At 34.5% G+C, this 25,479-nt stretch overlaps 1 protein-coding gene and 1 pseudogene across 1 annotated transcript in view; both read right to left on the reverse strand.

Moving 5' to 3' along the window:
• The window catches only part of DENND1B (DENN domain containing 1B), a 142,651-nt gene that overhangs the window by 34,918 nt on the left and 82,254 nt on the right, over window positions 1-25,479 (reverse strand). Inside the window, exons 6-8 of the mRNA XM_058176029.1 lie at window positions 18,986-19,111; window positions 12,477-12,578; window positions 3,428-3,512 (exon numbers count right to left, since the gene is read on the reverse strand). Of these exons, the coding sequence (XP_058032012.1) occupies window positions 3,428-3,512; window positions 12,477-12,578; window positions 18,986-19,111 (313 nt within the window). The remainder of the gene's footprint in view (window positions 1-3,427; window positions 3,513-12,476; window positions 12,579-18,985; window positions 19,112-25,479) is intronic.
• LOC131194713 (small ribosomal subunit protein uS12-like) lies at window positions 22,815-23,415 on the reverse strand (annotated as a pseudogene).

The following is a 25,479-nucleotide window of genomic DNA, read 5'->3' on the forward strand; positions in this document are numbered from 1 at the left end:
CTTGTGTATCTGAAGGATAGCCAACTCTACTGTTCCCACTAAGACCTGGTAGAGGGGGCTCCCTCTGCAGGGATTGGCATCTTCAAGGACCATAAAATTGATGTTCTCAATGACTACCTACTTCTCTGGAACAGATTTCCTCTGGAAATTTTAAAAAAAACCTTCCTAATTGGTTTTTAGGAAAGCCATTAAAAGTTGGTTATTCAAGCAAGTTCTGGAGGTTGAAACATTTTAATGTTCCTTCTGGCTTTGGAGGAATTGTCTAATGTAATTTATATTGCTGGTGTTTGTAAAAGTACCCTAAACCTAACATTGCTCATAGCATGATGGATATATATATATGGATGTATATTCAAATCAATCTTGGTAAGTTCCTGCAGGTTTTTGGGGTAATATTTTTGGAAATGGTTAGCTGTTTCTTTCATCCTAAGGTTGAGAGTGATTACCCAAAAGTCTTCCAGCTGACTTTGTGCCTAAAGTGAGGTTAGAACTCATGGTCTTTGTTTCTAGCCTGGTGCCGTAATCACTGTATAAAACTGGCTCATATACAATTACTAAAGCATTTTCATTTAAAACTTGCATTAAAGTTGTAAATGTAATTTTGAGAAAAGGAAGATGAACAACTAAGTCTGAAGTCTTTCTGCCTCTGTTGTTTTTAATTAACCATTATTTTCAGTTCTATCAGTTTGCCGTAACAATGTTTATGATATCATATGAAGCTGAAGTTATAAACCTTCATAGCAACACATATTGAACACATAAAAATACAATTAGAGAGACAAAATTTTTTAAAAACATGGTAAATTTAGAATTAGAATTAGAATCAGAATAAAGCTGGAAGAGACCTTGGAGGACTTTTAGTCCAGCCCCCTGCTCAAGTAGGAGATCCTATACAATTTCAGAAAAGTGACTGTTCAGTCTCTTCATAAGAACCTCCAGTGATTGAAGCAACCACAACATCTGAAGGTTATTTAGGGATTGAAAAAATATATACATATACACACAAATATATATGTATATGTATTATATCGGGGTATAGTATAATACTACACTTTCTACAGTCTTACAGTTGAACAAAATTTTGCAAGGGGAGGAGAAGAGCAAATCAATGTGTGTTCAATAGTATTATGCTAATAAATTATTCATAATGGTCAGGGGAAATTGGATTCCACAAAAAGTAGCGCTGCTATTTCTTTTGTAGTGCAAATAAATTGAAAAGTTAGCAGAACAAGTAAATGTGGGTTTCATTTTAAAACCATTATTAATTTTCAGATAGTATGAGGAATGATAGTTGCTATCAATTCCTAGCCAATGGCTTTTCATAGAAGACATGGGTTTTATAACAGTTTCTAAAGCCTCTTAAACTCGGCAATACAATGAGGCATCTTGTAGCGAAGTATTTTGGTTTGTTCATATAACACCACTACGCTGAAGAGCTAGTCTGGGTGCCAGCAATTCAAAGTGCTAGTTCTTATCTTTAAAGCCTTTCATGTCTCAAGACTTGTGTATCTGAAGGATAGCCAACTCTACTGTTCCCACTAAGACCTGGTAGAGGGGGCTCCCTCTGCAGGGATTGGCATCTTCAAGGACCATAAAATTGATGTTCTCAATGACTACCTACTTCTCTGGAACAGATTTCCTCTGGAAATTTAAAAAAAAACCTTCCTAATTGGTTTTTAGGAAAGCCATTAAAAGTTGGCTATTCAAGCAAGTTCTGGAGGTTGAAACATTTTAATGTTCCTTCTGGCTTTGGAGGAATTGTCTAATGTAATTTATATTGCTGGTGTTTGTAAAAGTACCCTAAACCTAACATTGCTCATAGCATGATGTATATATATATATGGATGTATATTCAAATCAATCTTGGTAAGTTCCTGCAGGTTTTTGGGGTAATATTTTTGGAAATGGTTAGCTGTTTCTTTCGTCCTAAGGTTGAGAGTGATTACCCAAAAGTCTTCCAGCTGACTTTGTGCCTAAAGTGAGGTTAGAACTCATGGTCTTTGTTTCTAGCCTGGTGCCGTAATCACTGTATAAAACTGGCTCATATACAATTACTAAAGCATTTTCATTTAAAACTTGCATTAAAGTTGTAAATGTAATTTTGAGAAAAGGAAGATGAACAACTAAGTCTGAAGTCTTTCTGCCTCTGTTGTTTTTAATTAACCATTATTTTCAGTTCTATCAGTTTGCCGTAACAATGTTTATGATATCATATGAAGCTGAAGTTATAAACCTTCATAGCAACACATATTGAACACATAAAAATACAATTAGAGAGACAAAATTTTTTAAAAACATTTAATTCAATAAGATATTAAATCAAGCCTCAATTATACTTTTTGGTATTAAAAGAATTGGCATTAATTAATAAAAGCAATTTCACATCAGACATATAGGTAAAACTTTATTACAATCAGACTAATTTCACCACTCATCCATAAGAATAATGAGTGTTTATTTTATTCATTATTATTTTTTCATTCTAACTACTCAAATATCACATTAGTTGCTTTAATTTCTATGATATATATGTTGAAAATTGCAATTATTTGAAATAAAAATACAAATGTTTAGTAAAATATCAGTAAGATCATATATAACACATATTTTATACAAACGTTTGTTCATCTCCTATACAAAAAAATCAAAAACGTCAATCAAGATTTTTTTTTTAAATTTTGGATATTTAGCAACATGGAATCTGAATAGTATTTCTATTTCAGTTATTTAATCAAAAACTCTATCCACGGTCAGAATGCAAAATGAAATGAAAGAAAAGGCAGGTTATGATTAGTGTGAGTTTGAATAATGTGATATTTGATTTAGTGAGAATTGTAAATTGATACCAGGTTGTGTTTAATATGACCCAAAATTCACTTAATGAAAGGCTAGCGCAAACTTAATTGAAGCTATTACATATGCAATTGTGTTTGGGTTTTTAGATGCTGCTAATCTTCATGTGTGCAAAATGGAGAAAAGGAAGGTTCTGTCAGAAGAAAAGAGAGCAAGTTTTAAAAAGAAGAGCCTTGCTTTAACCCTAGAGTGAAAAGTTGGTGTAATTGAATTACAATATATGAATGCCATCATAGCAACATTAAAATTTGGATGAGATATTAGTATGCTTGAATCTCTGGTAGACTTTTTTTAAAAAAAAAAATGCTTTCTGTAACTACTCTGTGACTTTGTATTAACCATATATTTAAATTACAAGTATATTCTTTTTATCCTTTACTGTAATAATTCTTATATAAAATATATAAAATTTTTCATTGCCTATTTCTTTTGAGCTGGAACCAATTACCATATTTTCTATAGAAATATTATTTCAAATAGTGCAAATTTGAATAATGTCATCATTTCATGGGATTCATTAGCTGTCCTAATCAAAACCTACATGTAGTCAAGAAGTAGAAAAGTATATATCTACCTCCACTTCCTGATGAGATTTCTTCTTCAAATATATCGGAAAATCCTTTTCCTGCATTAAGCTTTGCAAGTCGACCTTCAATAAACTGCAATAAAATGTGTATCAAAGCTGTAATAACTTTGTTAAGAAAACTGTATAAAATATAATTTTATTAGCTGCTCTACAAAGTATTAGAAATTTAGAAAGGTCACATTTCATTACATAATCACCTGCCCATCCATCGTTCACTATTACCTTTATTCTTCATAGCTTTTAAAGCTGAATTTGGGAAGGGGGAAGGATGATTTGAAACTTAATCAAGGTAATACTTGTATTAGTTTTTGAACCAGAATTCACAAAATAAGTTTTTTTGAATTGTGAAAATAAGGGTTTTTTTTGGAAGGGGGGGGATTTATCAGCTTGAAATCAATGTCTAAAATATTTATTTTTCTGTTAAACTACTGACTTTACTGTTTGAATCTCTCCAAAGAGCATACAATTCTAGCCTACTTAATATTGGTTAGAAAGGAAACTACTTTCTTTAAATAACTCCTAGCTTTCATACTATGCTTATATACCAATTCATAGAAACGCTCTTAAATTTCACTTGCTAGATACAAACAGTGTCTGTAATTATAACAACAAATTGCACTTGAAACTTCCTTAAGTGTTAACAAAGTATTATCAATGAAAAGGACAGCAGAGTAAAATAACTTGGAAAGAAATAAAAACTAACTTCTTTCACCCACATGCTGCTTTTTACAAACAAAAACTTTAATCTCCTTATTACTTAGAAGAATTCCACACATGTATGGAATGCAAAAGTGGAGGAAATGCACAAATACCATTTTATACTGTAAATAACAGGCAAAGAAGTTAATGTTTGTCACTTGTACCAACCATATTCTACTGAAATTAATTTTCCATTCGAACACTTTTTTTTAAGGAAAATCTCTAATTACACTGATATAAATGCAGTTCATAAATTCTGTACAATTCGCTGGCTGAGAATTTATACGAGTAGATAGCAGCTTTTTTGGCCTAATAGATTTAGAACCTTGTGAGCATAAAAGGCTAATACAATTGGCACAACCAATCCCAAAATAGAAGGAACTGGGGAGATTTTTTTTTTTTAAATTCCTCTATACTTTCCGAAGTTTAATTAGTCAGAAGAGTAACTTCTTCTACACATGGTGCTGGATTACAGTCACCCATCATTTTTCTTCTTCTGTGAAATTTAGTCTTAAAACAATCTTTTAAAAAAATAAAGTTCCATGGGACAGAGAGACATAGGGTATTGAGGGAAGCATTCACAGGAACTTCAACATTTAGCTATAATTTATATAAAATTATCTTAATGTGTTTAATCAGGAAAGCAGAACTGTGACCTGATAAACTGCTATTCAAATAAGAATATCACATTAAGTGATAGTAATGCTTTATATTAAGACCACATCTAGAATATTGCATCCAGTTCTGGTCACCATGATACAAAAAATGTTGAACCCCTAGAAAGAGTGCAGAGTGCAGAGAAGAGCAACAAAGATAGCAATTGCAATAGCATTGTAAACTGCTTCACAGTGTTTTACAGTCCTCTCTAAGCAGTTTACAGAGTCAGCATATTGCCCCCAACAATCTGGGTCCTCATTTTACCCACCTGGAAGGCTGAGTCAACCTGGAGCCTGGTGATATTCAATCTGCCAAACTGCTGGCAGCCGGTGATCAGCAGAAGTAGCCAGCAGTACTGTACTCTAACCACTGCGCCACCGTGGCTCAATAATATGGGGTCTAGAGGCTAAACTATATGATGAATGATTAAGGGAACTAAGTATGTTTAGTCTAACAAAAAGGAGTAGGGGTGATATTATAGCAGTCTTCCAGTGCTTGAGTGACTGTCACAGAAAAAAAGGGGTCAATCTATTCTCTAAAGCACCTGGGGGCAGGACAAGAAGTAAAGGGTGGAAGATCATTAAAGAGAGATCCAACCTAGAATTAAGGACTAATTTCCTGACAATGAGAACAATTTATCTGTGGAACAGTTTGCCTCCAGAAGTTGTGGGTACTCATTGGAAGTTGTCTGGAATGGTATACAATCTCCTGCCCAACTAGAAGTCCTTCAAGCTATGTTCTAAAATAAAGATTAACTCATAATATAGGATAGATATATACTGTAAATTATATAATAAGTATACAAATACTGGACTTTTTATAAAGCTCTATTTTTATAAAATGTTTATGAAATCCTACCTATTTATATATACTGAAAAAGTAAATGTTTATTAAATGATTATTTTTAATCCCTTCCATTTGCTGAGAGGACTAAAATACATGATCTATGTGCATGTCTTTCCTCTCACAATAAAATTCTTTTTTCATTTTTTTATTCATCATTGCAAAATTAAAACCAATGGTTATTGGTCATCAATATTGATCATCAATTGTGTTGTAAATGTTGTACCTTGATGAATGTATCTTTTCTTTTATGTACACTGAGAGCATATGCACCAAGACAAATTCCTTGTGTGTCCAATCACACTTGGCCAATAAAAATTCTATTCTATTCTATTCTATTCTATTCTATTCTATTCTATTCTATTCTATTCTATTCTATTCTATTCTATTCTAAACAATGCAATCAACAGAAGTTAGTATTTATCTTAGTTTGCCAATTTAAATCTCAGCCCAAAAAAGGTAGTTCTAAAAGAAATAAATTGATGTAAAAAAAAAAAAAGCAAGTTTCTAATTCTCCATCCATCAACATTTCTGAACCTGGCTATACATAATCTGAAAAGAATCATGAAACCTTGTTAAAGTGCCAGGTTTAAATTATTGACAATCAGAATCTCAGTATAATTTCCATTACAATAACAGTGTATTATAAAAACTCTCTATTTACATTAAATTTTCATAAAGCTTAAAAAAAAAATCTTTCTCAACCCTCCAAAAGTACTGGCATTTTTAGGATACTTTCAAGAGGTAATACTTCTTTGCCAAGATTAGGTAGCCAAAATATAAGATAAATAAAGAAATCATTTGACTGATTGCACATTTTCCAACATGAATACCAAATCGCTGCTAACTGAAATGGTACACGGGAGCCAATAAAAATTAATTATTTGGCTGACTGTCATATGCTATCACAGATTATCCAAACAGGCCTGTCAGTGACAATCTGATGCTTGTCAATGGATAGACTGATGACATGAAACAAACTGTTCCCTGAATACATTTTTAAGAGGACTAGATAAAGGGAGACTCAGCAGTAGCAGCGAAGGACATGCTATCACTGATTATTTCCTCTTCTTCTTAGCTAACATTCTTCTCCCTCCACCCTCCCCTCAGCCTTAACCTGGCCCTTTTCCAAATGGGTTGGTTCATGGTCAGACCACGGTAAGGGATCACTGGATTATTTCACAGCAAGAATGAGATAAAGCACCTTTAACTATCACTGTGCAGAAAACATTCTTTTGAGCCACAAAGCATTATCTATCCAGGGAGAGTTAAGAAATCATTCCTCGCTCTCATACCAAGCACATGATTTATGAACATAAGATAACAGAGTGTTAAGCATGAACTGAAAGGAGATATTTGTTTTGGGTCTAATCTTATACACACAAAATGTTAATACAAATTGGGAGTTCATGAAAAATTAATAGCTGAATCATTAATTGTGTTTGGTGGATTTGTCAAATTTCACCAAGAAGGATGACAAACTAAAAGAACAATAGTCTTGCCCCTTCCCCCTATTTTTTCCCTCACCTTAAGTAACATAGGTTTTATATATCTCTGCTTCAGCATTATACGTATTTATTAGGTATTGAATAAAAAACACAAATATGTCCTATTAGCAATTCAGAGCACTGCCTAAAGAATAAAAGAATTATTAATAATAAAATAAATTTATGTGTCAAATCAGGTTATATTTTAGTTTTGACCAGACTGGAACTGCTTCAGTTATTTTATCTTGAACAAGTCATAGCACAGGGGCTTATAAAAATTGAATAAAGGTGCAAAAACTTGGTCAATGTTCTGCTCTTAACAATATATACCGGGTAAGGATTTCATCCATTTTTCATACACACTTCATGTTTTCTATTCGAAATCGGATAAAGCAGTTTTCTCGCTTTCCAGAAAAAATCATTTTCTGTTCTTAGACTTACCAGTATACAGCCATGCAAAGAAGTATTATACCATCAGCAACTTCAGTAAAACACATGTCCCAAAGTTTAAATAGTTAACCCTTTTCTTCTTCTTCTTCTTTTTCTTCTTGTGCCATATCTGTCATCGGACGTTGGCAATCATGTTGGCGAACCCTTTTCTTAGGTTACTAAATTATATATTCCTCATTAATGGCATTAAGTGAAGGAGCTTATAACATAACATAACATAACATCAGAGTTGGAAGGGACCTTGGAGGCCTTCTAGTCCAACCCCCTGCCCAGGCAGGAAACCCTACACCATCTCAGTCAGATGGTTATCCAACATTTTCTTAAAAATTTCCAGTGTTGGAGCATTCACAACTTCTGCAGGCAAGTCGTTCCACTTATTAATTGTTCTAACTGTCAGGAAATTTCTCCTTAGTTCTAAGTTGCTTTTTTCTTTGATCAGTTTCCACCCATTGCTTCTTGTTCTACCCTCAGGTGCTTTGGAGAACAGCCCGACTCCCTCTTCTTTGTGGCAGCCCCTGAGATATTGGAACACAGCTATCATGTCTCCCCTAGTCCTTCTTTTTGTTAAACTAGACATACCCAGTTCCTGCAACTGTTCTTCATATGTTTTATCCTCCAGTCCCCTAATCATCTTTGTTGCTCTTGATCAGCTTAGTTTTAAAAATAGCTATTATTAGAAGTATATACATTCAAGCAGGGGTGAAATGTAAAATTTGTTTATTACCAATTCTCTGGGTGTGGCTTAGTGGTGGTGGGGGGGGTAATGTGACCAATTTTTTTTAAAACTTTTAAAAGCATTTTTACTACAACCTCTTTGGCCGAAGAGGTTGTTTAAAAATGCTTTTAAAAACCTCTGATGATCAGGCAACTCATCTGGGATCGCCAGAAGAAAAAAAGCTTTTAAAGGGTTCTGACGATCCCAGCTGAGTTGCCTGATCGCCAGAACCTTTTAAAAGCATTTTTTTACAACCTCTTTGGCCGAAGGGGTTGTAGAAAACATGATTTTAAAGGGTTCTGATGATCCCAGCTGAGTTGCCTGATCGCCAGAACCTTTTAAAAACATTTTTTTCTTTCTATCTATCTATCTATCTATCTATCTATCTATCTATCTATCTATCTATCTATCTATCTATTTATTTATTTAACTTTTATACCACCCTTCTCCCGAAGGACTCAGGGCAGTTTACAACAAGATAAAAAACAAGAATACAAAAATTAAAACATTATTAAAAAACTGATTCAAATTTAGCTTAGAATAATTAAAACTCTAATAAAAACTCTGATAAAAACCCCATTTAAAAATAATTAGGCCAGCCCTGCGCGGTGGAACAGAAATGTCTTGAGCTCGCGTCGAAAGGTCCAGAGGTCAGGGAGTCGACGAATCCCTGGAGGCAGCTCGTTCCAGAGGACAGGAGCTCCCACAGAGAAGGCCCTCCCCCTGGGGGTCGCCAGTTGACATTGTCTGACCAACAGCACCCTGAGGAGACCCTCCCTATGGGAGCGCACTGGTCGATGGGAGGCACTCGGTGGCAGCAGGTGGCAGCAGTCTCGTAAATAACCCGGTCCTAAGCCATGGAGCGCTTTAAAGGTAGTAACCAACACCTTGAATTGCACCCGGAAGACCACCGGCAACCAGTGCAGCTTGCGCAGGAGAGGTGTTACATAGGAGCCTCGAGTTGCTCCCTCTACTACCTGCGCAGCCGCATTCTGGATCAGTTGGAGCCTCCGGGTGCTCTTCAAGGGGAGCCCCATGTAGAGAGCATTGCAGTAGTCCAGGCGGGAAGTGACGAGGGCATGAGTGACTGTGCATAAGGAATCCCGGTCTAGAAAAGGGCACAACTGGCGTATCAGGCGAACCTGATAAAAAGCTCCCCTGGTGACAGCCGTCATATGATCTTCTAAAGACAGCCGTACATTCAGGAGGATGCCTAGATTGCGAACCCTTTCCATGGGGGCCAATGTCTTGCCCCCTACAGTCAGCGATGGAGTCAGCTGACTGAACCGGGAAGCCGGCATCCACAGCCACTCAGTCTTGGAGGGGTTGAGTCGAAGCCTGTTTTTCCCCATCCAGACCCGCACAGCTTCAGACTATCAGGCAACTCAGCTGGGATCGCCAGAGGAGCCTTTTAAAAGCTTTTTTTTTAACAACCTCGTCAGCCAAAGAGGTTGTAGAAAAAATGCTTTTAAAGGGTTCTGACGATCCCATCTGAGCCGCGCGATCATCAGAGGCTTTTGTTTTTACTTTTAAAAGCATTTTTTTGGCTGAAGGAAAAATGCTTTTAAAAGTAAAAAAAACAAAACCCTCTGATGTTCAAGCGGCTCAGCTGGGGTGGGGGTGGGCAGGGATTTTCCCTACCGGTTCTCCGAACCACCCGCCGCCATTGCTACCAGATCGGGTGATCAAGTCCAAACCGGGAGCATTTCACCTCTGCATTCAAGGCTTTAGAGAAATTACGTATATATATGGCGAGTCATTCAAAGTTGGCTGAAATTAGTAAAAAATTGTGTGCAATGCTCCATTTCAATTATCAACCAATTTTATTTGAGGAACTTTATATTCAACTAACAAAGCCTAAGTGGACATCCCGATGCTGTGTATAAGTTAGAAAGGTTAGAAATCTATGGTGTAATATGTAGTGCATACTTTTTACACACTGCTTTCGCTTCCTATTTGTATGATTACTAAGATTTCACTTTCCAAAACAAGTGCTTCAGAATTACAATAATGCAAATATCTGCCCTGCTGTTTCACATATACCATCCATCCATCTGTCTCTCTCTTTGAACTTCTTTTCTGTTTAAAAAACAGTATTTGCCACTGAACCTAAAGCAACACTTTAAATTCAAATCTCTTATGACTCAAGTAACCTTGAAAAGTGCCTAATTACAAACAGGTCTTGGATCAGAGGCAGCTGGGAAGACAAGGAGGAGGAATTATATAAAATACTAAAAGGGCATGAAATAGTTTCAAAACATATTTCTTTCCCTATTGCAGAATAATAGGGAATTCTTTCCGATTAGAAACTGCACTTTTCACTTCTATTGCCATAAATCTCTATACCAACCATTAAATTCCAAGAACAAAAACTTTTTTAAAAATGAAAGTTACCTAGCATCCTGTGAATTTCACTTATCTGTTTTGCACTATATCTTCAAAGAGAGCCAGAAGATTAGTTGAACATTGTGTGTGTGTGTATCTGCCCACTTAAAGTTCTGGCTGTTTTAATCAGAGGAAATGTTTTCTATTTTGTGCTGGAGCTTGGACTGCAATGTTTATTCAATACTTAGAATAAGCTTTTAGGACTGTTCCTATTTGTATCATGTTATTCTCTCTTCATTCAACAATGGCCAGCAGAGAAACTAATCTTCTGGCATCAGTCAATGGCATGTAGCAACAAACACCTACAATTGAAGTAGCCCTTCTAAACCCTGTTTATATCAAGACAATTCAAAACCAAGATTTTTTTTCTCAATTCTAGATACACAATTTGAGTTCTAACCTTTGAGATTCATCAGACAAAACAGTTCTGAAATACTGCACTTTCACCCTTTCCTCTCCTCTGCTACAACTACAAGGAAGAGATAAGAAAGCATCCACTTCTAAAGAACACAGGTTCTTCGTAACATCTGAACTAGACAGGTTAGTTTAAAAATATTTTTGAAAATCACCCATGATCATAAGATATGACCTGATTCTGGATTGTCTGAACAAACAGCAATCCTCCTCAATATGATACATCAGAATACTAAAAAAGCTTCTAACTTTCCCCTCTGTGCAGTGGGAACATGCATAATTTAAAAGACATGTCCCTCTGGGCAATTAATGTCAAACTAAGATTTAGCTGTAACATCTGAAAAAAACCAACTGGAAATATGCCTGAATGATATGGTCCTACTAAATTGATTTTCCATTTTAAAGATAGTCAAAGCTAACTCTATGAGTTAAAATACTATTTTCTTTTCTTTTCTTTTCTTTATTTATTGTATTACCCTAACAACAATGTGTTGTTCATCCATAAGAAGGCCTCTTAAATAATGCCAAAATAATTATATTATCCATGACTACAAGTATAAGCATCAAGGAGCTAGGAGTAGACTCCTATTTCTGTCCTCCACATATGTTTGCATCATACCCACCTCACACAGCAGATTTTCTAGTCCTAAAGGAAGCAGTTTAACAAACGATCTGGAAGCTAGCAGACGAGGGGCGGGTTTCAAAACCTGTCGCTACTGGTTCACTCGTCACTTCTGCATGCGCAGAAGCGTCCGGGCAGGTAGGCAGAGCCTCCTGCCACCACCGCTACCAGTTCAACCAATCGGGGCGAATGGTAGCAACCCACCATTGTTGCAGATATTTGAAAATTGGACTTCTTCTGCTCATTTTTATTAGTGATAATCAGGATTAAATGTACATATTTATGCAAAAAAAATTATATTAAAACAGCTATTCATTGAATAAGGGGTTAAAATTATGATTGGTTGAATTTTATCTTTATCAGAATCATTTATTAATAGTCTCCCACATACCTGCCAGATTTGTTCTAGAGGATTACAAAATCTGCCAACACAGATTTTGGATGCTCACAGCAGAGTAGGGATGATTCCAAATAGAAATACAGTTAAATATATTGGAAGAAACCGAAGACCTTTTAACTGAAGCAGGTTTATTTCTTATTACCTCAAAGAGTTGTCACTAGAAAAAACCTTTTGGGATTATAATAGAAATGTACAAGAATTTATCCTGGCTATATTCTGGTTTCTTCTCAGATCATAAAAATCCTTCACTACTCAAATCAAAATTCAGAACCTGCTATTGATAATGTTGTATCCATTTCTCTGTCCCTGAATATGCATATGCTACATGCATTAGAATGGTATTAGATAAAAAATCTTAGAAATACCTGTTTAAAAAGTTGGAGATTCACTGCAGTTTCCAGAAAATGCTTAGTAGAACTGGAACGATGTTTGATAAAGCTTTCCTCACAGAAAATGATAGGCTCTCCCTAAATTTGAAAAAGATAAGAAATATACATATTTGTAAACAGTTCTATTTAACATTTCATTGCAGTACACCAATTATTTTGCATATAGCAGTACTCACAATCAATATTTTTAAACCTGGTAAATTTAACTTATTTTTCATACTAAAAATAAATACCATATGATGCATAGACAGAATACTACTGTGTTTTAAATGTAAGAAAAACCAAATACCCAAAATGAATTATTTTGTAAAAGTAAGTTTTTAAAATCATTATCTGTCATGCCTAAAGAATGCTCAGAAAAAAAACAGTCAATCAATAGCTAATCATGGGCACAAAACAGGGTAGAAATAATTAACATCCATTTTAATTATTTAAAAAAAAATCCCATTACTTTAATTAAAAATTCATCTTTTCTGCAAGTGAGGGATCTTGTTTTCATGGTTTGGGGAATATATCAAAAAGACTGAAAAACTAAAAAGAATAAAATAAAAGCACATTTTCACAAATTGCCCTATGTGATCCAGTGGGTCTCTACTAAGCCTTTTTTTTTTCTTGTGATTCTGTAATAAAATATAGTGTGCCCAATAATCCAGAATGGATTATTCAAATTTTGATTATGCAAATTAGCTATGGATTTTCCATAAAATTCCTCATGTCTATTTAATTCTCTGCTGGATGCATTCACATTTAGCTAATTTAATTATTCAGAAACGTTGAATATTCCCCAAATAATTTATATAAATAGTACTACAGTAAATATTTTCAAAAGAATCCAGTTAAGTTTTATTTATTTATTTATATAAGTTAAACAAAACTATGTATTATTCATGGGTTAAAAATGGGGTTAAAAATATTTAAGTTGGGCAACCATATGACAGAAAGGAACCATATCGCAATAAGAATAGAAGCAAAGCTTAAAGGGTTGTTCAAAGTGATTTTCTAACACCACAAATGTAAAATTATATATTTGAAGTCCCCCCCCCAAGACTTTAAGTTATTACCACTGCTATAATAATTTGAATAAAAGCAATCAGAATACTTTTGTAACAGTCAACCAGAAACAAGTTCATGGATTCACTTTCAATAAGAATAGCATGAGAAAATTTCCACTCTTAGAATTAAAAACTGAGTCTTCCTATTTGTGCTTATGTATTTAAAAAAAACCATATTCTTTAATTCCAAACTATTAAACATCAAAGATAATTCAGAATACTTTAGGGTTTTATGTATCATCACTTTCTACAGTAAATCTGTATTAATTATGGACTGTTAATATCTGATGTATATTGCTGCAGTACAAATGATTTGCTGGAAGTCTTTATGAAAAGAATTGTATGAAACTTTCTGAAACTGAAATGAAAGACAGGAATATTTTATGCCTATGTTTACACAACTCTTGAAACTTCAAAAATAAAGTAAAAACTACATCAGGCTCCAGTGGATTGGATAAGAAATTAACAGATGACATGAATAATTTTAAGAAATGAAAAGGCCTATTTTAACAGAAGCTTCTTTGAACTACTTTGAAACAGGCTAGTTCCTAGTGCATACCTAGTACCTCCTCTAAATCCCAATAGCTTTCCATCATTGGGAACTATATTACTTCAATTTCCCAGAAACTCAAGTAATTCACTGACTCTATGTGGAGTTCTGTTTGTGATGAGTCATGGAGACTAAAACCAGCTGTAACTTAAACACTTAAAAGTAATTCAAAGATGTTACATATTAAGCACTTGCATAAAGTCCTATGTTTAAAGACTACTGTTCTCCTTTATTATGTCCCCATATACATCTCCAAGAAAAAAGCCAAGATTATGTACAAACAAACATTTACATACTACTAATATAAAGGTAATTTGTCATACTGTAACCATCAAATCATTTCTCAATGCATTTTTCCCAAACATATTGGACTTGTTACATACATTGACTTTTAGTCTACATTTTGGTCTACAATTTTTTGGCACTACAGTACATGAAAAAGAGGAAATGGTAGTATAAGGGTCTTTCACATTGTGTTCTTCCTACTCCTTGATGGATATTTTCTTAATTCTTGATCCTAGTGCTAAAATGCAAATACCTAAAAGAGGATTCTTCTAGGAGTATCTGTACAAAACTTGCCAAAGATCAGAAATCTGATTAGGATTAACTATTTCATAATCAAATTGACCTTGTATGGTCTATTTGGATTACTGATAATGACAAATCATTTTGATTTGATATGCACCTTTTGGGATCAGAAATGCAAGTATATACAAGAGAGAGGGGAAATAATTGGATTGCTGGATACCTTACATTGCCAGAGATTCCCTGCAGTTTACACACAGATCCTTTTGGCATTTGTGAATCAGCAAAATTGCACAGGCCTTGAACCCATTATATCATCTTGGGATATTACTATATAACACCTACACTTAGGGATTCACCTCCTTTGGAAAAGAAAAGATCCAATTATGGTGTTTCTGACACATTTCATAATTCATCTCCTGTAACTGCCTGTATTATGTCAATAATCTTTTTTAGAAAAATGACCAACAGGAAATCACCACTCTTAGTTTTCAATGTAATCGCATCAAGCCAATTCAAAGTTTCCTTTTTCAAAGAGTTCATTCCTTTTCCTCTAACATGTCTAACATCTCAAATATAGAACTAAAAATCATTTGAAATTACAGAAGTGGCCAAAATTGTGGAAACCTTTTGGGGAAAGTGTATTTTTTTAATTTTTTTTACATTTATATCCCGCCCTTCTCCGAAGACTCAGGGCAGCTTACAGTGTGTAAGGCAATAGTCTCATTCTATTTGTATATTTACAAAGTCAACTTATTGCCCCCCCCCAACAATCTGGGTCCTCATTTTACCTACCTTATAAAGGATGGAAGGCTGAGTCAACCTTGGGCCTGGTGGGATTCGAGCCTGCAGTAATTGCAGGCAGCTGTGTTTTAATAACAGGCTATCTTTACAGCCTGAGCCACCACGGCCCGAACCTATTTTTGAGGTTTGATGGCTAATAACACCATTTTTGGGGGGGAGTTTCAAGGTAATCATATTCCACTGCTGGAATGGCCTGGGAATAGCCCAGACCTTAACCCAATTGAAAATCTATGGAGCCAACGAAAGAAACTTGTTAGTCAGAAGCGACCCAGCAATAAAACCCAGTTAATATAAGCAATCATTCAATCTTGGTTTCACATTATAACAGCTAGAGAACTAAAAGACTTGGCTCACTCCATGGGAAGATGTTGTAAGGCCGTAATTCATGTTAAAGGTTACCCAACTAAGTATTAACTGAAATGGTGATAATTTTTGTATATCTTTTTTTTCCTACATGTTTCACTTTTCTTCTTTAGAGGACCTGTATATTGCACGAATCAAAAAGAGGGCTGTGAAAATATTTACAGATCCCTCACATCCTGGACATAAACTGTTTCAACTCCTACCCTCAAAACGACGCTATAGAGCACTGCACACCAGAACAACTAGACCCAAGAACAGTTTTTCCCGAATGCCATCACTCTGCTAAACAAATAATTTCTTCAACACTGTCAAACTATTTACTAAATATGCAGTACTATTAATCTTCTCATTGTTCCCATCACCCATCTCCTTCCACTTATGACTAACTCTGTTGCTTGTATCCTTACGATTTATACTGATATTGTTTCCTGATTGCTTAATTGTAACCTATGGCTATCATTAAGTGTTGTAACATTAAGTGTTAAATTTGTACCCTATGGCTATCATTAAGTGTTGTAAGTTTGTACCTTGATGAAGGTATCTTTTCTTTTATGTACACTGAGAGTATATCCACCAAGACAAATTCCTTGTGTGTCCAATCACACTTGGCCAATAAAAAAAGTCTATTCTATTCTAATAGCAAACCCTTCATAAAAATTATTGTATTACATTCTTTTTTTTAAACACCATATAGCGGTGTTATTAGCTAGTTTTAGAAAATAAACTTTTTCCAAAAGGTTTCTACAATTTTGGCCATTACTGTACTTGAGCAATGGAAGTTGCCGAGCTCTTGAAGGCACAGTTTATTTTATCCCCAGTTACTGTTCAACAGCAACTTGTCTTCTATCTTAATCCAAGAAGATACTCCAAAATATCCAGTGGAGGGGGCTCCAACTATTTTAGGCCAAGGCTTGGGAAAACAAAGCTTCATAGTATATTTCCAAAGTATTCTTGTATATTTTTGATCAAGGTCTATTAGGAACTCTGCACTGAAGAGCTGACTGCTAATATTTTTAATATCAGACTGATTTTTTCCTTTTTATTTACTTAAATTGTAAAACACATTATGAATCTTTATAAAATGGACAGTGCAGCAAAACATTTTCAATTGTTCCTTTGTCACAAGGATAACTTTTAACAGAAATTTAATCCCAGGATAATGAAAGCCTCTATCTGACTAGGAAGATTTTCTGTCAGTCACAGAAGCTGGGGAAGGAAAAGAGGTGTTCTCTGAGAATATTCCAGTAAGGCAAAATAGTTGGAGAATATGTATCAGACTTGCCATTTTTAAAATCTCTGCTTTAATGAGTTATTCCAATCCTATTCATGACAGTCCTCATCTTTAGGTTAAAGTTAGTGGATGAAAAATGATGGCAAAAGTATGCCCACATTTACTATGTACAAAACTTATCAAGAAAACAAGAGCAGTTAAAATCCAGTTGCTTATGTGAAATATTTTGGAAAGGGAAAAATTATGTGCGATAAATGTGTAATTCTTCATGATAAAGCAGGAAGAAGAAAAATACTGTAATACACTAAACAAATCACCTTTCTCAAAAACCGTATCATTAAAAGATTATAAAGAACATAAGCAACTAACTTGATTTATACTTCACTTTAAAAAATCTGGCAGCATTTCAGAAACCTAGCCAAGAAAAAGATAACGCCATACAAAAGATACTGGAACCTCTGCAAGGGTGAAAACCACCCACCACTTAACTTGAAAAAAAAAATAACAAGCGTTTTGTTTAAATAATACTAAGGGTTGGCGATTATAGTTTGAAAAATTGGAGAAATTTTAAAGCCAAAAAGAGTACCATCTTCTGTTTCAACTGTTTAATGTCCTATAGTATTAATGTCCAAGGATATGATACAAGAAGGGATAATCTAAATCTTTAGATTAAGAGAAACTGGGTTAAGGAAATCTTAAGGGGCCTTCAGAAACTTTAACAACCAAGCTCAAAAGGCTGCATGTTTGTAAGGTGGGTAAAAGGCTACATACATTGGAAATATATTTGTAATAAACATAATTAACATACTTTTAAAATACAATCATGTTTGTGTAGACGGAACGGGACAACTTGCCACAATCAACTCACTGCAGCCAATTTACCACAGTCAACTAACCACGGCCAACTCACTGTGAGATAATTCAATGTGGGACAATTTAACAATTCTATTTAATTATTTAAAATAAATTAAAAATTATTTTAATTTTTGCCATTCATATTTCATTCTGTCCCTGCTCTTGCATCCTTATTTTAATGATTCTATTCCACCATTTCTTTGATATTAGTGTAACTTTTGTCCTGTGTTAAATTATGAAGTAACAATGTCATCACAGATTCAACTTAAAAAGCACCATTTTACTGAAAGATAGTACGATAAACGAAGATCATTCAGTGATAAAGATATAAATTTCAGGACAGCTTATATTTACTGAACTAAAAGAGCTTTTAATAGCTGTATTTATGTATAATTTTAAATAATGTTTCATATTTATACCGTGCATGTAAATATAGACTATTTACGCACTTAATTAAAAAAAACTAAATCAGTTGCTGTGTGAATAAAATAAAATAATAAATAAATAAAATAACCAACAACTGGGAGCTAAATAACTAAATTATATATTTTAGGAATAATTCTGCCTTATTCACTGACATAATTCTGACTACATGAATTTCCTTACTGTAACCTGAAAATCAAAATCTGACATTGTATTCTCCACTCTTCAAGTGATTTACCCACTGACATTGGAAGTGAGACAAATGAAGAGCAAATTAAACATTTTATGTTTTAGAGCCAATTTGGTTTAGTAATTAAGACACCAAACTAGAAACTGGGAGATCATGAGTGGCCTTAGGCATGAAAGCCTGCCGGGTGACACTAATTCTCACACAGGGTTATTGTGTGGAAAATAGGAGGAGGACTATTTATAAATGACTCAAGTTGGCATAGGTAATACACCTGAGTCATTTACTTAAGTCATTTATAAGATAATAAAGACATAATATAATTAAAATTAAATAATAATTTTCTTTTTCGTCTGATCACTGTATTATTGCTTTCCAAAAATAACATGGCTCAACATGGGAGTTTTCTAACTGCAGTAAGATAGATAAAATTCAAATGTGCAAACATTCTTTAGAATTAGAAAATAGATCCCTGAATGATAAATGATAGCTTACAGGTTTGTATCTTAGTGCATCTCTGTATGAACCAAACAAGGCCACCTGAGCTCTGAGGAACGCCCTGGCTACTCCATCACCAGTAGCTGTGGACTGCTTCTTCAGTTGATTTTTCAAGGCCGAGACCTGCGTTGACAGAGAAGAACAGTTAATTTAACACTTCAGAAATTGGTAAAGGGAGGTACAAACCCAATCAGCAGGCAAGCTCTGGTGTCTGCAGGTCAGCCAAAAAAATCATGCTCTTCCTTGATAGCTTATCTTTTTAACTGCAAAGTACACCTACTGATCTGTTAATTGAAATGAAAGCAGGGGATGCTGGTAAGTGCTAATGCAAATTGGTTTATGCTCTCTTTTTTTCCCAAGGCCTCTTGACATAAATAAGCTTTAATTATTTTACAGTAAGTGGTTTGTGAGATTCTTTTTCTGTAGATTTCTTGCCACCATCATACTATGTGCTTGGGTGTCTCAGATAAAGATGAATAGATATCTTTCAGTTGAGTTACAAAAACTTTCTTTAGTTTTTAAATTTAGCTTATCTCTTAGTATAACCCCATTTTTTCTGTGCTACCAAACTCCGAACCATGTGTTTTTTCTCCTGCCAGAAGAGATTTCCCTAATGCTGTACTTTATCATGAGCCAGAAATGGTTCAACTAAATGGGAATGACAGTGCTTTTATAAAATCACTATATTGCAGTTTATGAGTTGTATCTATCTCTGAAGAAGTTCAGTGTCAGAACTAATGTTATATAGCCTACGTTAAGATAGTATACCCAAGAATGTATGTCACAAATAAGTGTCCATACTATATTTAAAAACATAACCTGCTTTTCAAGGGGTTTAACACAAAGTTGGGAAAAGGAGAAAGGACACAATGGGAGGTCAGGATGGATAAAGTTGAAACACTGAATTGGAATGTTTAGATGAAATATGAAAGGAAGAGAGACTAAGGTTCTTGCTCAATAGTGTCTAGATAAAAACTATGGGAACTGAAGAAGAGCTCCACAACTGTAGAAAGTATTCTGCCAATAATTCTCAGAACCAGAGCATTTTTGCTTTTACAGAAGATTGTATTAGAGTTAATGGTGAATTAATAATTCTTATTTTGCAGACAAGTTCACAGGTTGCAAATATCATTGAATGCAGCTTATGCCAAATGTCTCATCTCAGCTAGTATTGTATTTATCTATGAAAATCAAAAGGCATTACTAAAACAAATGTCAAGTTTTTTTAAAAAAAAATCTGCAACAATGAATATTCTTTTTTCTTCAGATGAGCAGCCATGATTATTCTTGACAATGATTATTGTAATTGAAGCATCAGTCTAATTAACAATGAAACTCTGAATAATGCTAATGAGAGCTGAACATGGCATCAGAGAAAAGACTAGCTCTACAGGTGATAAACCTTCACAGTAGTGACATTTTCCAATGTAAAGTCACAGTTACTGTGATATGATCAAAGACAGAGACCCCCGTTGGGTCTAATTATAACTATAGTTTTGGAAAAGAATTACTAAGTTACTATGTTTATAATCTATGCAGAAAGGCCTTTACAGTATAGGTCCTCTCCCTATAGTTGTGATCTTTTCCATTTATATTTAAGCACCATGGATTCAGATAAAAGTTTAGAGTCTGATTCATTTAGACCATGGAGAGACTATTCCAATATTCAGAAAAGTTTAACCATACCCATCCCCCAAAAAATTCCCCATTTAAAAATATATATATTAAATTAGAAATTTGTGAAGTAATTGATTCATTTGATATACTAATTATATATAATTATACACACACACAAACATATACAGCTATGTACCATATACAGTCTTTTAAAGGAGGAAGCAAGGTATCAAAGCAACAGCAACTGTACATAATGGAGAGGGAATCTGTTTAAATTTTAGAAAATCAGTTAACTGTTTCTATAAGGTAATTATTGGAACAATGTAAAAGTAAAAGAAATAATCTTAAGCATTTTTAAGGCATAAGCTTCACTGAATTTAACAGGTCTTCCCTCCAATAAAAAAAATGGATCATGGTACAAATGAACACTGTCCTGTTATCTGCTGTTTTTTTCTCAGATTAACAATGTTTTACATTAACCTCAAGGACGACTAATGCATAGTGGAGGTGTGAAAAACATTTCAATTTGTTTAAATCTAAGAGACAGTTTTGCTGCTATTGAAAAAATATTGCACATACTAACTCTAAGATTGCATCAATCGTATTGGGTTCTCGTTGCTCTTTATCTTGTAGCTTAAGGAAAAAGTACACTATTCTTACAAAGTGATGCTGGTAAACTGGAAAAAAATGCAAAGGCCAGAGTCACCAATTTTTGGAATCAGTGAGAGAAGGTACTGCCCTAGATAATCAAAAGGGAATACATGTGAATGTGTACACACGCACATAAATACAATATTGGAACTTGTCAAATCTGACATAGTGAAAAGTTAAAGAACTAAATCTGTGACTAATTTACTAACTATAAACAGAATGGAGCACTGAAATTGATCTTCAGTCCCCCAATATTAAAGGAATACTGCTATTCAATATTTGTATGTACCCCATGTATTTTCAGGTACAGTTCTTCTTTTTAAAAGGAGGGAAGACAGATATAGTTAAAACACAAAGTAGAGAGCAGTACAATGGTATTTAATGAGCAACTTTTTCTGTTCATTAGATCAACCATGGTCACAGCTTTATAGCAATATGCATGCTGCTTGCCTGCAAATATTTAAATGAGCACAAGGAGGATCTGCCGTCACAATAGAGCCCCAACTCCGCACTATGCCTAGAAAAGGGACTTTTAAGTGGCTAGACCTGTTGAATACTAACGTTAATGAAAGAAAAGTGTTTGGATTTTCAGAAAATTAATAGAGTGATCATTCTGATATAGTAAAAGAATGTGCATCTATATGTATAAGAGGATGAATATTTATGGGTGCATTTTAAAGAACTCGTGTTAAATAATATGTGCTTCATATATAGGTAGTCCTCGACTTACAACCATTCATTCAGTGACTGTTCAAAGTTACAATGGCAGTGAAAAAAAATGACTTATGACCAGTTCTCACATTTACGACTGTTGCAGTGTCCTCATGGTCATGTGATCAAAATTCAGGTGCTTGTTGAGTGGCATGTATTTATGATAGTTGCACTGTCCCAAAGTCATGTGATCACCATTTCCCAGCTGACTTCTGACAAGCAAATGGTCAATGGGTGAAGCAGTTTTGCTAAATGACCAGATGAGTCCCTTATGAACAGCAAGGATTTGCTTAAATGTGGCGGAAAAGGTCATAAAATGTGACATGAGTCACACTGAGAGCATACGCACCGAGACAAATTCCTTGTGTGTCTAATCACACTTGGCCAATAAAATTCTATTCTATTCTATTCTATTAATGACTGCCTTGCCTAGCAACAAAATGTTGGGCTCAATGGTGGTTTTAAGTCGAGGATTACCTGTAATCATTTTACCAAGCACATCCCTTTTAAATGAGGTGTTAGACACACAAAAAGTAAATAATTAATCAATTATAATTACATAGGCACATAAATTTTTTGGAGCAATTTAAATAATTCAAGTCATTAAATAATTCAGAGAACATTTTGAGAAATGGTACACTTTTTCTTCTTGATTTTAACAACACCAATATATTCTACTGCCTGTCTCTGCTCTTCCTTTTGGTGACTACTGATTAGTATATTTCATTCTAAACTATGAGCTACTTGTTTGAAATTAATACACTTCTACTTACTTAACAGTACTAGAATCTAAACAACTTGATCACTGGGGCAATGTTTCTTTATTATCTTAACAGCAACATAAAATTTATGATCTGAGTCTCTCCTTTTTGCCTTTGTACAAGGCTAACAAGAAAATATTTGCCACTTTGACAACCTTGAAACGAACTCCAGGAATGTCACCAACAGCAGAGCCAGCAACTAGAACCTCATGGTTCTCCTCAATGAAGTTCAAACAACCATCATTGGGAACAATAGCTATAATCTTCTTCCCATTCTTGATGAGCTACACTCGGACACACCTTCTAATAGCAGAATTTGCCTGCTTAGCCTCTACGCCAACTTTTTCCAGAACAATTCCCTTGACATGAGAAGTTCCCCCAAACTGCTTTCAAAGCAGTACCCAAATGGGACTTCTTGTATTGCTTGTCATGCCACTTCTGTTCACGACGGTGACTGCACAGCTTCCTGGCTGTATGAAGTCCACGACCCTTGCCAATCGTGTCGTCCTTGGATCCGGAGGAGGAAAAAGCGATCACTGGGGCAGAATTGCAGCTCATCCAAACTTTGAAATACATTCAAGAATGATCAAAGTTCTAGAATACAGAAGTGATATTCCAAAGGGTCTGAAGGATCCACTACTCAGTACAATTCTGAATGAATTGTACTAATTATCATTTAATTTCAGTTAAAAAATATCACTTTTGTTTTTTGCTTTTTTATTAAAAAAACTTTTTTGTAGTGCAACCTGGATAGCTGAAGAACATTTCTTCCCTTCCCAAACTACAAGGTGATTTGAGGTTTTCTGCAAAGAGTCTTTTGAGGATCACTATGACACGTGAATTATTAATTCCAGAAGTTGCTTTTCGATTTAATAATTTTTTTCTACAGAAAGGGTTGGTTAAAAAAAGTTTACTTTCATAGAAAGACTCTGGTTTTTCCTTTTTAAAAGATTTTATGAATTAGACTGACCTGAATTTAATGAGAATTTCATGCTCATTAGCTTTTACTCTAATTATCTTTTTATGATGGGATGTAAATTATAAGTCTGTTTGAAAGTTAATTATAATAAAAATATCACAAGGCACTATATGTAATATTCTATGAGAATATACTTTTAGACTTCTAGGCACTGTGAATGAAACATTAAATAATATTTAATAGATAATTGCTGTCTGAAACCAACAATCTTCAATCTTCTTTTTTCAGAAGATTGAAGATATGCTTTTCTTCCATCTACAGCAACTTAGAATATTGTAACCTCATTTCAGGTTTTTAAAAATTCTGCTTTCAGGACAGTATTGTTTGACCCCGTATTATTAAGTTGTTCTGTTTAAGGAAACAATTAAGATGTGAAGATGAAATTAGGATAATCATGTTGGCTTCAACTTTTTTATTTTGCCATTACCAAGAGTTCTGCTATTATTGAGAAGCGCCAGCCCTTCCCAATTTCCACAGAACCCCAGGATACCATGAATCGCTAGCAGATCTGCAAGAAATTATAATTTTTTAAAAAGCATCTTCATTTTTTTGAACTACGCACACAAACTGTGTAATGCTCAACCACTCAGTAGAAATTTTTATATGCCACAACTCAGCTGCCAGTTTATTGTTCATCTGGTATTATAAAAGAAAAATTTGGAGACTGTACGTTAGATGTGAATTGCTGTAAAGTTTTTGTATTTTTTGCATTTTTTATACAGGGGGTTTCTTGAGACCTCCAGAGGAAAAAAAGTTGCACAAAGCCCCCCCTGGATATTCCTAATGTGATTTGGAAAATAGTTATTAATGGAAATTTTGCTTGGAAAACCCATCTGCTAAAATGTTTGTGGTGCCAATATGTTGAAGCATATAACTCTATATTCCATTCAGTGTCTGTTCATATATAGCCTCCATTTCAAATGATAATACGTATCATAAAGTTATTCAGGACCTGGTTATCTGAATCATATAACTGGCATCATAGAATCCATACTTGCAGGAATGTAGTGTCTTCCATCAGTAGTAGCCTCATACCTTAAGCTCTCTTTCAGATGTAGTATCTATGATGTAATCTGGATTCTGTTTTAGACCTAATGTTATTAGCCTGATTTATATAAGCCTGATTTAGAAAGAAAAGCATAATGAGGATAATAACTAAATAGAAATAGCAGGACATTTTTTAAACAAAATTAACTTTTATGAAAAAAATGGGCACAAAAAGACAAAGGTCAACTGAGAAACATAGTATAAAGGCAGGTGGGATGACTACACAGAAGAATTGTACCCCCCAAAAATCCTAAAATCAATTATATATATGAAGATAAACTAAACCAGATATTGTAGACCAGGGGTCCCCTCTGGGCTACAGCCCACTACCGAGTCGCGGCCTATTTGCAACCTAGCCACATGAGCATGTCGGTGTGCAGACATGAGCTCGCAGCTCAACTCGTGTGATGCCCAAGAATTGGAAAAGACCAATTTATATTCTAATACAGGCCTGTCAAACTGGCGGCCTGCAGGCCAGATGAATCATGCACAGGTCATGGCCACCCTGGCTCCGCAAAGGCAAGAAAGTCACAATACATAGCGATACATCACATGACACGATCAAGTTTGACACCTGTGTTCTACTATCATGAAAAGTAATATGCAGGAATACACAACAGAACAGCTGAACTTATCTCACATCTAACTTGAAAATATTCTAGGTTTTGCAATCAAGTTTCAACAATATGTGAAATAAGAATTACCAGCGGTACAAGCTGAATTCA

Source organism: Ahaetulla prasina, chromosome 3 (genome assembly GCF_028640845.1).
Source record: "Ahaetulla prasina isolate Xishuangbanna chromosome 3, ASM2864084v1, whole genome shotgun sequence".
NCBI classification, from domain to species: Eukaryota; Metazoa; Chordata; class Lepidosauria; order Squamata; family Colubridae; genus Ahaetulla; species Ahaetulla prasina.